This window comes from Squalius cephalus, assembly GCF_949319135.1.
Source record: "Squalius cephalus genome assembly, chromosome: 17".
Lineage (NCBI taxonomy): Eukaryota > Metazoa > Chordata > Actinopteri > Cypriniformes > Leuciscidae > Squalius > Squalius cephalus.
Genome location: NC_137138.1, coordinates 7,530,438 through 7,545,563, shown reverse-complemented (window position 1 = coordinate 7,545,563; position 15,126 = coordinate 7,530,438). Strand labels below are relative to the sequence as shown.

The 15,126-nt window shown below is 35.4% G+C and overlaps 2 protein-coding genes across 3 annotated transcripts; both read left to right on the top strand.

Moving 5' to 3' along the window:
* The first annotated feature begins 596 nt into the window (after window positions 1–596).
* On the top strand, window positions 597–7,825 carry LOC307145114 (uncharacterized protein). 2 transcript variants are annotated; one of them, XM_079847972.1, is made up of 5 exons: window positions 597–755; window positions 1,292–1,390; window positions 1,515–1,574; window positions 2,228–2,344; window positions 7,039–7,825. In XM_079847972.1, the coding sequence occupies exons 1-5, from the start codon at window positions 698–700 to the stop codon at window positions 7,347–7,349; spliced, it is 645 nt and encodes a 214-aa protein (XP_079704098.1). In that variant the 5' UTR covers window positions 597–697; the 3' UTR covers window positions 7,350–7,825. The 2 variants fall into 2 exon arrangements, with proteins under 2 accessions (XP_079704098.1, XP_079704097.1); XM_079847971.1 differs by having other exon boundaries at window positions 1,058–1,390.
* Window positions 7,720–14,516, top strand: LOC307145115 (uncharacterized protein; the record flags this gene model as incomplete). The annotated part of the gene is made up of 5 exons (XM_079847973.1): window positions 7,720–7,825; window positions 9,767–10,108; window positions 10,231–10,359; window positions 12,519–12,622; window positions 13,987–14,516. 5 exons carry the CDS (start codon window positions 7,720–7,722, stop codon window positions 14,047–14,049), a joined length of 744 nt encoding a protein of 247 aa, XP_079704099.1. The 3' UTR covers window positions 14,050–14,516.
* Window positions 14,517–15,126: the final 610 nt, after the last annotated feature.

Genomic DNA, 15,126 nt, shown 5'->3' with positions numbered 1-15,126 from the left:
CTGGGCCATCTGACCAATCAGAGCAGAGTAGACCAATCACAACAGATTGGGCCATCTGACCAATCAGAGCAGAGTAGACCAATCACAACAGACTGGGCCATCTGACCAATCAGAGCAGAGTAGACCAATCACAATAGACTGAACCATCTGACCAATCAGAGCAGAGTAGACCAATCACAACAGACTGAACCATCTGACCAATCAGAGCAGAGTAGACCAATCACAACAGACTGAACCATCTGACCAATCAGAGCAGAGTAGGCTCTCAGAAAGGATGGGTTTAGAGATTCCATCAACATCAGAATGAACAGAAAATTCAAAAAATATAATAATTATAAATTATAACATGTTGATGTTATTTGTATTTCATCCTGATGTTTAAATGTTTATTTTTTAGTTATTTAATTTTGTCAAACTAGTCACATATTGAGTTACACAGCAATGAATTGGGAGTATTAGGTTAAGTTAGATCCATTTTGAGAATATTGAGAACAAAAAAGCGTCATTGGTAAATGTTACAACAATGATCTTCTACAGTTACTGCAGATTAACCAGAAGATAGAGGGGGGGGGGGGGGGGGGTCTCATCTTGGGGCACACAGATACAAGTCCAGGAAGTTATGACTGTTGGTGTGTTTTAATGTGAGCGGGTGTGTCAGCGCTTTTGTTAGTTTGCATTTGTGATCAAATGCTTAGAAATGAAGTTTTCCTGCCCTCTCATCTATGGTCTCATGTTTTCCTGCATTTGCTTCAAAGGTAAGAGCCTCATCCTGCCTAAACATCTGCTCAATACTCTCATCTACTTGTTACGAATACTAGTTATTCAAATACTTGTGTCTTATTTTTGTTATCTCGGGGTTAAGGACATTTGAAGATGCGGACACATCTCATTATATGCTTCTCTAAATGTCCCTGTACAGCGCAAATGTTTTCTACGTCAAATGTACAGTATATTGACAAAGATTGTCCGAACACATAAATATTTCCTCATTTGTCAGCTTCTTTGGATAAAGGTGTCTGCTAAATGAAAAAATGCAAATGTTAATGGCTTGTTTTAGTCACAGGATCAAGTGAGGAGCTGACTGTGAATCAGAGCCCATCTAACATCACTGTGAATGAGGGAGATTCTGCTCATATCACCTGCTGCTGGAATAAAACACACGAGAATAGAGTTAAAGTTGCTTGGTACATCAACGAGACCAAACTTTCAGGAGTAAAGGATGAACTCCAAGAGCATCAAACACAGAACTGTTCAACTCTCCACCTCACAAACATACTTAAAAATCATACAGGTCGTTATGTTTGTGAAGTGACTCAAGTCATTCCAACCTTACTTTGGGTGAATGGAACTGGAACAGATCTATCTGTCAGTGTCAGACAACTACAGACTGGTAAGATTTTACCATCACAATATTATTTTTTCTACACATTCCAATACAGTTAAAAGACTAGAAGACCACCATTATTAAACTCATTCAATATTTGATCTAATTCAGTCTATTTCTTCTGTTGAAGATCCTCCCTTGCCTCAAACAACCTGGATTATAGAGCTTACAACCACAACCCCATCAGCCAGTGAGTAGCTACTTACAGTGTGCAAAAACACGATTCTTTTTCTGTGGTACAGCAAGTGTTGTCTGGATGTGTTGAGTCATGGATCACATGGGTGATCTGGTTTCTCTCAATGGTCTCCTGTCACTCTCTGGTCCTGTGTACACATGGTATTAAGATGTGTTTTGGTCTCTCGAATCACAAATGGACGACGCTAAATACAATTGTAAACGGTGTTGTCTCAGTCTAATAAAGAAAATAAATAATAAATTAATAATATTTTTTACATTTATAATAAATTCTTAAATTAGAAGGCTAAATGTCAAGTGTCAGAATTAATTATCATTATTAATATTTTATAACTGAAGAAAGATTTTGGAAATAAATCCAAAAGATGAGAACTATAATTTTGGATCCTATCTGAATAAAGGGTAAGATGTTATATGAATACTGATAAAAAAAAAAACATGTTAGACATAAATTATAAATATACAGTTCTTTTATTATGTATATGTTTACAAAAATATGAATATGGAAAAAAACTGATTTATTTATTGAAGATTTCTTCTTTTTTTTTTTTTTTTTTTTTCAGGTTTACTAACTTTTCTTATGTAGTTGTAGTTTTGTATAATTCCCTAAAACGATCCTCTGTTAAAAAGATCAATTGTTTCTCACAGGTAGTTCACGTGATATTGTGATAATATACATATTCAGAAGTCTGCCCTTCATCTGTCTGCTGATGGCGTTCTTCTACCTGAACAGGGACGTCAAACAAGCAACAGTGTCAAAACCAGGTAACTGTTCAACATATCAGCACAGAATTCACAATGTAGTTTAGTTGTTTGTTTAGCCTTTAACCAAACAAACCAGAGATGAAGAATCACAACACTGAAACATTTGATTTGAGTCAGATATGTATTTCAAAACTGGAAATAGACTTTATGCTTAACATTTAGATTTAGATAAAAAAAAAGATAAAATCCCAGAATTGTAAAATGCATTATCTACAGTTTCAAGGATAAAAAATATTCCCAGATGATGCAAGAATAATGCAAAAAAGAGTAAAAATAAATGATTTGATTACATTTAAAAACTAACATTAAAAATAAGCAAAATCAATCTTTTACACCCCATGACAGTGACTCTGCTTATGGCAAGCAAATAGAATTGCTATTTTCAACCTATGCCCATAGGCATAGGTTGACCCATAGGTCTAACTATCGACCTATTTCTATACTTTCTCAATTATCAAAAATATTGGAAAAACTTTTTGTTGCACACCTGAATGGCTTTATTAGTAGCCATAGCTTACTTCACGATAGTCAATACGGTTTTAGAAAAAATAGGTCAACAGCTCATGCATTAATTGATCTAATAGAATATATAAGTGGCAAAATTGACAGCAAAGTGTACTCGGTGGGTATATTCATTGATCTCCAAAAAGCGTTCGATACTATAGACCATGAAATACTTTTACAGAAACTACAACAAAATGGGATAAGGGGTCTTGCATATAACTGGGTGAAGTCTTACTTAACTGATAGACAGCAATTTGTACAGGTAGGTGAGCAAAGGTCAAGATGGAGGAGCATTACTTGTGGAGTCCCCCAGGGTTCGGTATTGGGACCAATATTGTTCCTGTTGTACATTAATGATCTGTGCTATGTATCACCTAAACTTAAATTTATATTATTTGCCGACGACACCACAATCTTATACTCAGGCAAAAATCTTCAGCTAATTGTGAATGAGATCACAGTGGAGTTAGCAAAAACTTAAAAAATGGTTCAATCAAAACAAATTATCATTAAATATAATGAAAACAAAAGTGATGTTATTTGGTAAACGTAAGGAGGATGTACAGTTTCAAATCAAAATTAACAAAGTTGAAATAGAAAGAGTAAAAGAGTATAAATTCTTAGGAGTGATTCTTAGACACAATATTAGCTGGAGACCACAAATAAACAGCATACGAACTAAATTAGCAAAAAATATTGCTATTATGGGCAAGTGTAGATATCTATTGGACCAACAAGCTCTCCTTATCTTGTACTATTCGCTTATACTACCTTACCTCAGTTACTGCACGGAGATTTGGGGAAATACCTACAGTAGCCATCTAGAGACTGTATTTAAACTACAAAAAAAAGCTATTAGGATAGTGCACAACGTTGATTTCAGGGACCATACCAACACACTGTTTATAAAATCTAACCTTCTAAAACTTGAAGATTTAATAAAACTAAAAGTGCTTTTAATTGTATTTAAAGCTAGAGCTAACCAACTTCCTAGCAACATCCAACAATTATTCACCAACAGAGAAGGCGGATATAATTTGCGGGGAACGCTTAATTTTAAGGTGCAGTGTGTTCGTACTACCCTCAGGAGCCAATGTGTCACTCGAAGAGGTGTGAACTTATGGAATGACTTAAAGGATGAATTAAAAAGTGCTGTAAATTTTCATCAATTCAAAAAACAATTTAAGATAAGTATCTTAAGGCAATATGTCAAATGTAATCACTAAGCAGGATTTCTGTCACTGTCTATTAAAATGAGTACAATATATCATATCATGCTGATACAACTACTGTTTTATTACCATTGTCATTACTATCGCGACACACGATAGACAAAAGAGAATTAGGGAAGACGAGACATGGACCCGTCGGGTGAAGGGCTCCCTCCTCCAGACTGACTCATGAAACATCGTCTTTTTAAATGCATCACACAGCAAAGGTTATAAACATCGCCCGTTAAGACAATTATTTAGGGTAGCTGGGCGGGCCTGCTGGACGGGGCTGAGATCCACTTCCAACGAGCCCATGCCCTGGCTTTTTAATGCACAACACAAGATAGGGTACACATCATCATCATCATCAAAATGAATGCTGTAAATGTACACCCAGTTGCTATGGAGATGGTAATGATAACAAGGTAATAACAAGACAAAATATGTATAAGTAAAAGTTTTTCTACACAATACTGTTAATAATGTGATACTATTGAATCTAATACTTGCATTATAGAATTGATAAAAAATTATAATGAACATATGGTTAACCAAAAATTACTATAATAATAATAATAATAATAATAATAATAATTGAAAGAAGTGCATCAACGGAAATCTTATTTATTCAGCTTTCATATGATGTATAAATCTCAATTTCAGAAAATTGACCCATGTGACTGGTTTTGTGGTCCAGGGTCACATATATGTAAATAAAATTCCTGTTTATTCATCAGCAAAAGTCCTCCAAAATGCATTATTCTGCTGAGTATTGAGAGCTCCAGGGCTTTCGTAAAAACTTCAGATTGTACTTCCGCATTTTTGTATACCCACCCACGGACAGTCTGATCGGCAGAGGGTTATTAACAGAACAGTTATTGTAAGAGTAGGTTTATCACTGAAAATTGTATCGTACTTTTTCTACTCTTTAAACAGAATTACGGTAAAAAATAGAACACTATGGCAACAGCTTATTACCTGTACACTACGGTGTTTTACTTCTGGAGGTTGAGCAGAAGGTGCTCCCTGTTCCTCTTCTTCCAAATTAACTGATGGAATGGCAGTTTCTTTCCGTTTTTTACCCCGTTTGACCTTAAACACTGTGTCCTTTATCCACTGCATACAACACTCTGGATCCTTCACTGGAAACCAAAAATACAGTATATCATTCCTGCGAAACATTTAGGGCCCTATTTTAACAATCTGAAACGCAAGTATCAAACTAATGTAATTTAGTAACTTTGTGGGCGGATCTCGATAGTAGCTGTTGCTATTATACCGGCGGGATAAATTACTCTTGCACCCGACGCAAATCTAAAATGGGTTGGTCTGAAGTAGCTACATTACTCATAGGTGTGGTTTGGGCGTAACATGAAATAAACCAATCAGAGCGTCATCTCACATTCCCTTTAAGAGCAGGCGCGCTTGTTCCATGGTGGATTGCTATTATAATGGCGGATTTGCCAGGCGCGCGCCAGGAGCGGTTCACAGCCGAGGAGACCGACGTTCTCGTCAGGGCCGTAAAACACAGAGAAGTGACATTGTATGGGGATGGAGAAACCCACCCAAATTAGCTTCGGTTAAACAGGCGTATATTAATTTTGGTAAATGTGTTATTTTTCCTTGTAATCATGTATGGTTTGCAAAAATGGCAACTGCTGCGCCTGTGTGTAGATGAGAGAAGCAAAGTGTATGCGCGTTGTGCACACGCTACATTATGGCCAAGCATGCGCCCTTAAAATAGTATCTGAACGTGCCACTGACTTTAGACTAGGTTTTTCCTGGTCAGTGGCGGATTTGTTTTCTGAAACTGCAAAATAGCACCAGGGTACGTTTGCGCTGGAACACGCCTCCTCTTTTCGCTGAACCGCCCCCCAGGAGCGCAAGTTCATTCCCTAATTTACCGACATGCGTCTGTGGAGGGAAAAGTCCGCTGTGCGTCTGGTGCAAAATAAGAATGATACATGCGTTGCGCTGGGTGCAAGATAGGGCCCTTACTCTTTTATTTTTGCACCCATGAACAATTCAAGTCGACACCATTATGATTAAAAGTTGGTTAAGAAGTATTTCCTACTAAAGCTAGGCAGTATTTGACTCTGGTCAAGCATATCCATACTAGACTGGGCGTGGCCAAAGTCCCTTTTAGACAAGTCATTTCACTGGGCGGCCATCTTTGAAACGCCTCTCGGGCATGCAAGTGCAGCTCCTATCTTTTTGAATGGGGAAACATCAAATTCTCGAAAACTGTTCGCCAAGCTTATGATTAAATACCATATTTGAAATCACCAATGAAATCTGACAACAACTGACTCATAAATTTTGTTTCTAAAATCTCGAATCATGACATAAAACAGCAGCTGCAGAGACACGATGACTTTATCAACCTGCGATTGGCTCTTATTTAGAAGGCGGGACTTATTCTGCCATATTGAGCGTTACGCTTTTCCCCATTCAAAACAATGTGTCTGACGCATCTTGGGTTTTTCTATAGTCTTTGGCGTGGCCTTGGATGGCCACATGCCCAGTGCATTATGGGTGTTGAAGTTTTCCTATTGGCAAAAGAGGAAAGACAACAGCCCTTTCTCTGTTTTCTCTTGTCAGGTAGCACCAATATTTTTTTCCCACCTTTCTACCACATAGCCAGCCAAGTGTTATTTTGTAATATACTTTTGTTAAGACCACTAAACCCTTGACATAATATTCAGATTTTAAAGCCGCAGCAGTGATGTATGAACTTGTGGTCACTGGGTTCATTTGAATATAGCCAGTATCTTACAACATCTCAGACCGTTTGTTTTCATGCATGAGCAATGCACTTCTTTTGTTCTTTGTTATGACATACTGTTAGTGTGGTAAGCGAATTTAAATAATAAGTTTGGTACCACAGTTAAAGTAGTTAAAGTAAGTTTATACCCTTAGATGTTGCTGAGTTCTTACTGATTTTCATATGTGTATTCATATTTCAATCCAAATCTGTAGAATCAGAAGAAGGACTGGATGAAGACCTGAAGGCCGGAGAGACACAGATAAATCAAACTGAACTTTCTGAACAGGAGAAAGGGAGGGACAACTCAGAGAAACCTGAAGTCACTGCTGCTGCAATAGAAGAAGAAAAGAATGAAGAAAAAGAGACTGTTGTAGTTGTGGACGTTGAACAAGGTTTATCTGCAATGCATGGCAATGAAAACAAGATCGTTTCTGTTCAGGACACCTCAGAAAAGACTAATCTAATGGCTGATGTTGAAGATGTGACCGTTTCTGTGGTAGATGGCATTGTTTCAGCTCTGTGAGAAAGACAGGAAATGGAGATATGGGTGTGTTTTTCAGGTCTATGATGTCACTTCCTGTATCATAGCTTGTTTGCTGACTTCTAATGGTTTGCAATGACTGTGACTGAATTCTGACAGTAGATTTTATCGAAACTGATTTGAAATATATATAAAAAACATATCTTGTTCAACTTCATGCATGAATTTTTCTGTGTTTTTTGTGGGGTTGTGTATATGGTTGTGTGTCCAGGGGAGAACGAGTGTGAGATCAGTGTTGTGGTTTGACAAAAATGAGATGCGTGGTCTTTTTTTTGGGGGGGGGGGGGGATTGGGGGGGGGAGGTGTTCAGAGAAAATCTGAGAGCTTGAGTATCTCATGCGTGTGAACGGTTATGATGTGGGAGTTAAGCAGAGTTCAGCTTCTCAGCAGATGCTCAGAAATGAAGTGTTCCTCCAGACTCCTGTGTGGGTTCCTCATGTCATGCCTTTGTTTCAGAGGTAAGTGCCGCTCAAAACACCTTCCTGAATGGAAAACCAGCACAGACTTTCAAGGATACTATTCGAAATTAGTGCAAAATAAAGTTAATCAAATGTGTGTAGAGCTGTGAGATAATGCTGCCTTCCTGCATTCAGCTGGAGACATTATTTTGTGGCATATTGCACTATTTTAATAAACGTTTTATTTCATAAACACTTATTTATCATTTATTGATGTCACATTGTAGCTCTGTATAGAATAATCTCAATTGTATTTAACTTTTTATCTGATTTGTTATATGCCTTTGATATTTACAAATTGACTTGCATATTTTTTGTTGATTTTAAATGTACTTTTTAAGAGGTAGAGCTGTATAGGCGTGATGAAGGAGGGATATTTATACATTTAAATTGCAGTAAGACATCATTACTTAGTCGCTCAGTAACATTTGCAGGCGTTATAAACAACAAGCCGTCCATGTTTGGATATTTACAGTTCAATTCACATGTATTTGTATCAAGTATAACTTCACAAAGTGTCGTTTCAACGCAGCTTTACAGAAAATGCATGTTTCTACGTTACAGTCAGTGCTGGGTAGATTACTTACAAATTGTAGTCCATTACTGAATACAAACTACATTATAATTGTAGTTAGAAACATAATCCATTACATTACGCATTTTGGGTAATATAATCTGACTAGTTTTTGATTACTTTTAGATTACTTTTGATACGTGTTTATAACATTGATTTGAATGGAATAATCTTGTACCATATTGATAAAAAAATACAACGAGAAATAAAATTTATTCCATTTTTGTTAGCAACAAAATGAAGCGCATTAAACATTACAGTATACGCCAGGGTTTGGGAAGGAATAGAAGGGGGTTCATAAAGTAAAAAAGCTAATTAAATCATAAAAACGTTAAATGAAAAATGTTCTATGTAATTATAGTCACTTGACTAATGGCCGGTCTGTGTGTGCAATTCCACAAAACAAAAAACTTTAAAGATAAAAAAAGAAGAATTCTGAATAATTTATTGCCATTTTGTGAATATTAAGTAATACTGTAATCAATAAAAAAGCAACCGAATTCTGATTATTAGTATTTTAAAATTTAATTTAATCTAATTACAAGTATTTAATTTTTAGAATCTGATTACGTAATCCAGATTACAAATAATCAGTTACATACCTGGTTACAATTAAGAGTAATCCGTTATCATGAGACTGTGTCAAAGAAATGTCCATATTGTAGAAATGTACAGTTCTAAGATAATACAAATCATGAAGTTAGCTAACATCATGTATTCATTTAACCAGAAAAAAACTGAGCAATGATTACATGTTGCGATCATAATGATTACAATATATGGAAAATATGGCAGATATGAGCTGATATATTTAGCCCGAAATGTTTGTTTGCATGTTTATTGATGAATCACCTACATAAAGTAATTGACATTTATTATTATATGTCATACCCATTATGTAAGACATTAATTAAAATAAAAAATATTGTATATGTTGTATATGTTCTTTTCTCTTTCCACCTTTTTTTTTTATCAGTGGCTTTACACCATTACCATCTGATTTTTTTGTTTGTTTGTTTTTTTGTCTAATTAAAGACGTTTCCACTGGTCTTCAAATCAAATTTAGCAAAATAAAATTCTACATGACGGACAGGATTGCATCCTGGAAAAATTATATATTTAAATATATTTATATATATATATATATATATATATATTATATATATATATATATATATATAATTTTTTTTTACATTTTTAGATATGAAGTTACACATTTTTATGGTTCCTGTTTTATAAGGTTAAAATGATTTATTGCTAACAGATTCAAGTCTGAGTAATGGAGAAGTCCCTAAAGATACAAACTACAACATCAAGAACAACAGCCATAAACATTCATGTATTTCTCGTTTGCTGTTGTTTCTCAGTCACAGGATCAAGTGAGGAGCTGACTGTGAATCAGAGCCCATTTAACATCACTGTGAATGAGGGAGATTCTGCTCATATCAGCTGCTGCTGGAATAAAATACCTGGACATAAAGTTAAAGTTGCTTGGTACATCAACGAGACCAAACATTCAGGAGTAAAGGATGAACTCCAAGAGCATCAAACACAGAACTGTTCAACTCTCAACCTCACAAACATACTTAAAAATCATACAGGTCGATTTGTTTGTGAAGTGACTCAAGTCATTCCAACCTTACTTTGGGTGAATGGAACTGGAACAGATCTATCTGTCAGGGTCAGACAACGACAAAATACAATGACTGGTAAGATTTTACCATGACAATATAATTTTTTCTACACATTCCAATACAGTTAAAAGACTAAGACCACCAATATTAAACTCATACAATATTTGATCTAATTCAGTCTATTTCTTCTGTTGAAGATCCTCCCTCGTCTCAAACAACCCAACCAGATCCCATCCTGCCGCTGTCCCTGACCGCTGCCATCATCCTGGTGACCCTCTGCTTGACCTTAAGTCTGTGCAAGATGAGGAACTCCTGTAAAAAATCAGGTACAATTCATTTTAATACTGAGACTCCATTACACTCTTGGAAGAAAAGGCTCTATATACAGTAGAACCTTGAAGGAACCAGTCAGGCGCTTCATATTTAGAACCTTTTAGAGGAGGTTCATTATGGGATCATTTTGTGAATTTAGTTTTAATAAAAAAAAATGTAATTACTTTGATTACATTTACTTTCTTCACTAGAAGAAATGAAAATAACCCTTAAATAAACAATAAAGTATAATGCAATCATTTAAGACATTTCTCCTTTTGGCATAAAGGGTTCTTTAAGATTGAGTCATGAACCATCAGGTTCTTTATAGAACCCACTGAAGATGTTTTGAAGAGTGTACTGGCGTGTTTGTATGTATGTTGAAGGCATGTGCGCTGCATTCCTTTATCGTCTGCTGTATTGACTGTACTTCTGTTTTTCCTGCAAAGCTGAGATATTAAATGTTCATTAATAGTTTTTTGACACCACTTATACTCAGTCCACTACTGAACTCACAACCAGTGTCAATATATTATTAATTTAAAGGAAGTATTGGACATTTTCTTCAGCTGACTAAACAACAGCACGCTGTCATGCAAAAATCCAGACACTCTTACTGACTAACTGAGCAGTGTATGATGCAAGTGCATGTAATATGAAAAGTAATGTGGCCTATGTCATAAAGTTGCTGTGTGAGCAGGTCTTTTGTGTCAAAGCTTATCAGAGTTTGTAACGGTGCGGCTCCTCTGCACAGGAAGAGCAACTGTTGAGCTTATTCAAACACACACTTAACATTACTTTGGAAAAAGTAACAGTTGAAGTAAAAAAATATTTCTATGAACATTACTTCTAAAAATTATTTATAATAAGTATACTACTATAAAAATATGAATTTTTATTTTGTACAAAAAAACAAAAACATTTTTATTTATATAAAAATAAATGTTACATTGTTCTCAAATGGTGAGTTGCAACCGCCAAACAGCAAGGAAAATAATGTTGAAAGCAACAAAATAATAATAATAATAATAATAATCAATTCTATAATTTGGTTGTGTGGATAATATTATTTCAATTTTTAGCATCAGTGTTTGTATGTGTTTGGCTGATAGAACACACTTTTGGATGTTTATGCATTTACAAACTAGTATTGGTACAATTTTCCTATTCAGCCAATGTCATATTATTCATTTCTATATCATTGGGCCTGTGCAGTTCATATTAATATAATTAATATTAACATATTTGATTGTAAAGACATTTCTGTTTACTTTTCTACAAGATCCAATGTAAAACTCGGTTCCTGAAGCAGAACCACTTTACTCAAGTACTCAATAGTTGCATTAGTATTTGAGTTGGCTGTGGCTCTCTCTCAGTTGTGCTGTGTTTGGCATACAGACAGTTTTTTTGTAGACAGTTTTTTGTCATCATGGACAAAGTTTGCATGCAACGACTTTAACACCCTATGTATATATATATATATATATATATATATGCAATGCTACTTGCAGTATAGACAGATTTATAATGGGAACAGTGTATTTATTGTTGGGCAACATTGCTTGCTGTTGTCGTATCCTCTGCATAGACTTATGTGACCAATTTGGAAAGAAGTTTATAGTCATATGTGTCAGTAAATAAATAAAAAGTGAAAAAAGAGCATTACTTATTTGGGGAAGTTTGTATGGTATATCTGTTACTTATTACTTCTGATTTATAAAAAAAAAAAAAAAAGAAAAAAAAAAAAAGATCATGAAGATTAGATCTGTCTGGAATTAAGTTAGACCTGCACAAACACATAAATAATATAGATAAAAAAATGTATAATCATAAAAAGCTCATTTGAATGTGAAACATGGTTATTATAGTTAACTAAAACTAAAACCACGAAAAATTGTTAATAAATTAATTTCAGATAGTTTCTACAGCAAATTTTCTCATTTTCATTTAGTTTAACTTGATGTACTAAAAAAAAACTATTCCTATTGGGTATTGGGTGAACTATCCCTTTAAATTAAACCTGAAAAAAAAAAAAAAAACAAAAAAAAAAACACTAACGACCGTAAAAGAAATGACAAAAACACTCCACAAAATTACTAAAACTTTAACTAAGTTTAAACTGAAAATGTAAAAATTAAAAATAGAAAAACTAATTCAGGATATCTTCCCTCAGAGCGAGTGGTGATTCGCCAGACGGCACACAGTGAGGGCGAGGAGCATGAGCACATGGAAGAGGAGGACGGCAGCACAGGCTCCTCTCGAGGATCCCTACAATGGGTAAGTGAGATCCGGCCTCATGAGGAATCGTAATAATACAAGATGGCATAATTGTATGTTGAGTCATGTAAAAACATAACCTACTGTAAGTTATATCTATAAAGCCTAAACATTACTGAAATAAAAAAAACAACTATAAAAGGTGAAAAAAAGTAGTGAATTGTCATGAGAATATGTTGGTCTTTGGCTCTGTTCGGAATGGATTACTAGCGTACTACATACTGCTAAGTATGTACTGTGTATTATTTTGTAAAAACACAGGGCTACAGTCAAACTTTAGCATGCTACATGTACATTGGAGTCACATGACCTCATGATGCTGCATGTCCATTAAAGTTCATTTTATTCACAATGTACATTGTTTCAAAGCAGTTTTTTTTTTTTTATACATTTTTTAAAAAAATTGTAAGGTCTTTATTTAGATGATTAACGTCTCATCAAATAAATAGGGTTATTATGCTTTTTTCCCCCAATTTATTTCATTCCAATCTCTTCACTCTTCAACGTCTTGTTATGTATCTCCCAGACAGCAACATTGTGTCGGCTCAGATCCGGACCGCATCTGGGCCGTGTGAAATCAATGTGTACCGGATCTGGGCCGACACTGTGTTGCTGTTTGCGTTAGTTCATCTGTCACACTGCACTGAAGTGCAATGTATTGTGGTACAGATCCCACACAGTCCCAGTCGGCACTTGACTGATCTTCAGCGCTTACAATGTCTGAAATGTCTGAAATTCATTCACCTATGTTTAAAAGACATTGAAACAATGTTGCAATATTAGTGTTAATTCGAATGGCAAAATCGAAACACAATTCAACAATGATTCAACCCGTAAAGAAATGTTGAAACGTCATCTGGGTGGGAGTGTGTTCTGTGTGTAATGCATCATTTTGGCAAATGCAGTAGGTCATTCGGGTAATATGCACACAGACAATTGCATAGTGCAAAATTCTAAACATCCCCCCTATAAAGGACACTTGACCCAAATCAACAATAACACACTGCAATACAGAGCACAATAAATTCAATATCTGTGATGTACAGATACTGGTATCCAGCTAGATCTTAAAACATGTTTATCTCTTGAATTAGAATAAATTAAAAGATGCTTTTACTCAGGATTGTTTTGCTTCTCACATTACTGTATGATGTCATAATGTACAATCTCTGAGCAATATCTGCAATTCCACTGAGTTCTCTGAGAGCGTGCGGCGAGATCTCACTCGTGTGCATCTGAGCCTCGTTCTGTGCCAAATCTGCTCTTTTATCAGCTCTTTAAAATCTACAGGGTTCTGACGAAACCATTCCATCCATATTTCAAATGACAATAATGTTTGTTTCATGTTCTTTCTCTCTTTACAGTATCAAGTACCAGTTTACTGGTCTTACTTTGATCTACAGAGGGGTGCAGAAGAAGACAAGTGACCACCAGAAAGGAAAGACAAACGTGATGTTCATTGGACTGTATTTAGCATTTTTCTTCCTTTCGTGAGAATGTCTTTGTAAATAGCAGAAACGGTTTTAATCTTCAGATACAGTGGAAACCCTTTGAGCTCTTGATCGCGGTATCAGATGTTAATCTCTCTGTTTGTAGCAGCTCCACTGATAGATTGTTTTGTTCTTAGCTTTAGTTCTTTGTCTTTTTGGTTCTCTGAAAAAGATGTTGCAAACTGACATGGAAAACTACTTTGATACGTTCATGCCCATACTGATGCAATTCAAACATGTATATATTAGTACACACTGTGTCTAACCGTGAGAAGTTTGAGTTTTATGCTGTACAGGTGTCAGCTATGCCTCTCAGCCTTCTTAGAAATGTTTCTAAGATTTGATTTTGACACTTTCATACTGTGGTTTCTTTTGCCATTTCAAATAAAAGTGTGTGAAAACCATTGACTGTGATACTGGTGTCATTACGTGCGAGAAAGAAAGGAGAGGGAGGTAGACGTTGAGTTTCAGGGTGGAAACTCTGGTGGTATTGACGGGTCAATGGCAGGAAATGGAAAGTGCAGTGCATCTGGTTTACTTCGACCTTGTTTTCAACGTGATGCACTTGCGTGCATTTCTGTTGACCAAACAAATAAAACAGGTTGAGAAATCAAGCAGATTATTTCTGGTTATTTCTTATATAAGAAAATAAAACTAATTAGGCCTATGTTACGAAATATGTTCAGATTCTGGCTGCATTTAGAGAGAGAAATGCTCCATCAGGTGAACTGGTCCTCGCCATGCACAACCACATGACCTAGATTTAGTTTTTCTCTCACACATTATGTTTTCAAAAAAACCACATTGATGACCAGAGTGTGTTTTTCTTCCACTCAGGTTTGCAAACATTCTTGTGCTGGTCCATTTTGGTGTGAATGGGTCTTTAGACTGATTTAGTAGATTTGCTACACCAAATAGCCAATCTTTTTTTTTTTATGAAAGGAAAGAGAATCAGAAAAAAAATCCTATTCTTATAGACATACACTGCCTGGCCAAAAAACAAAAACAAAAGTC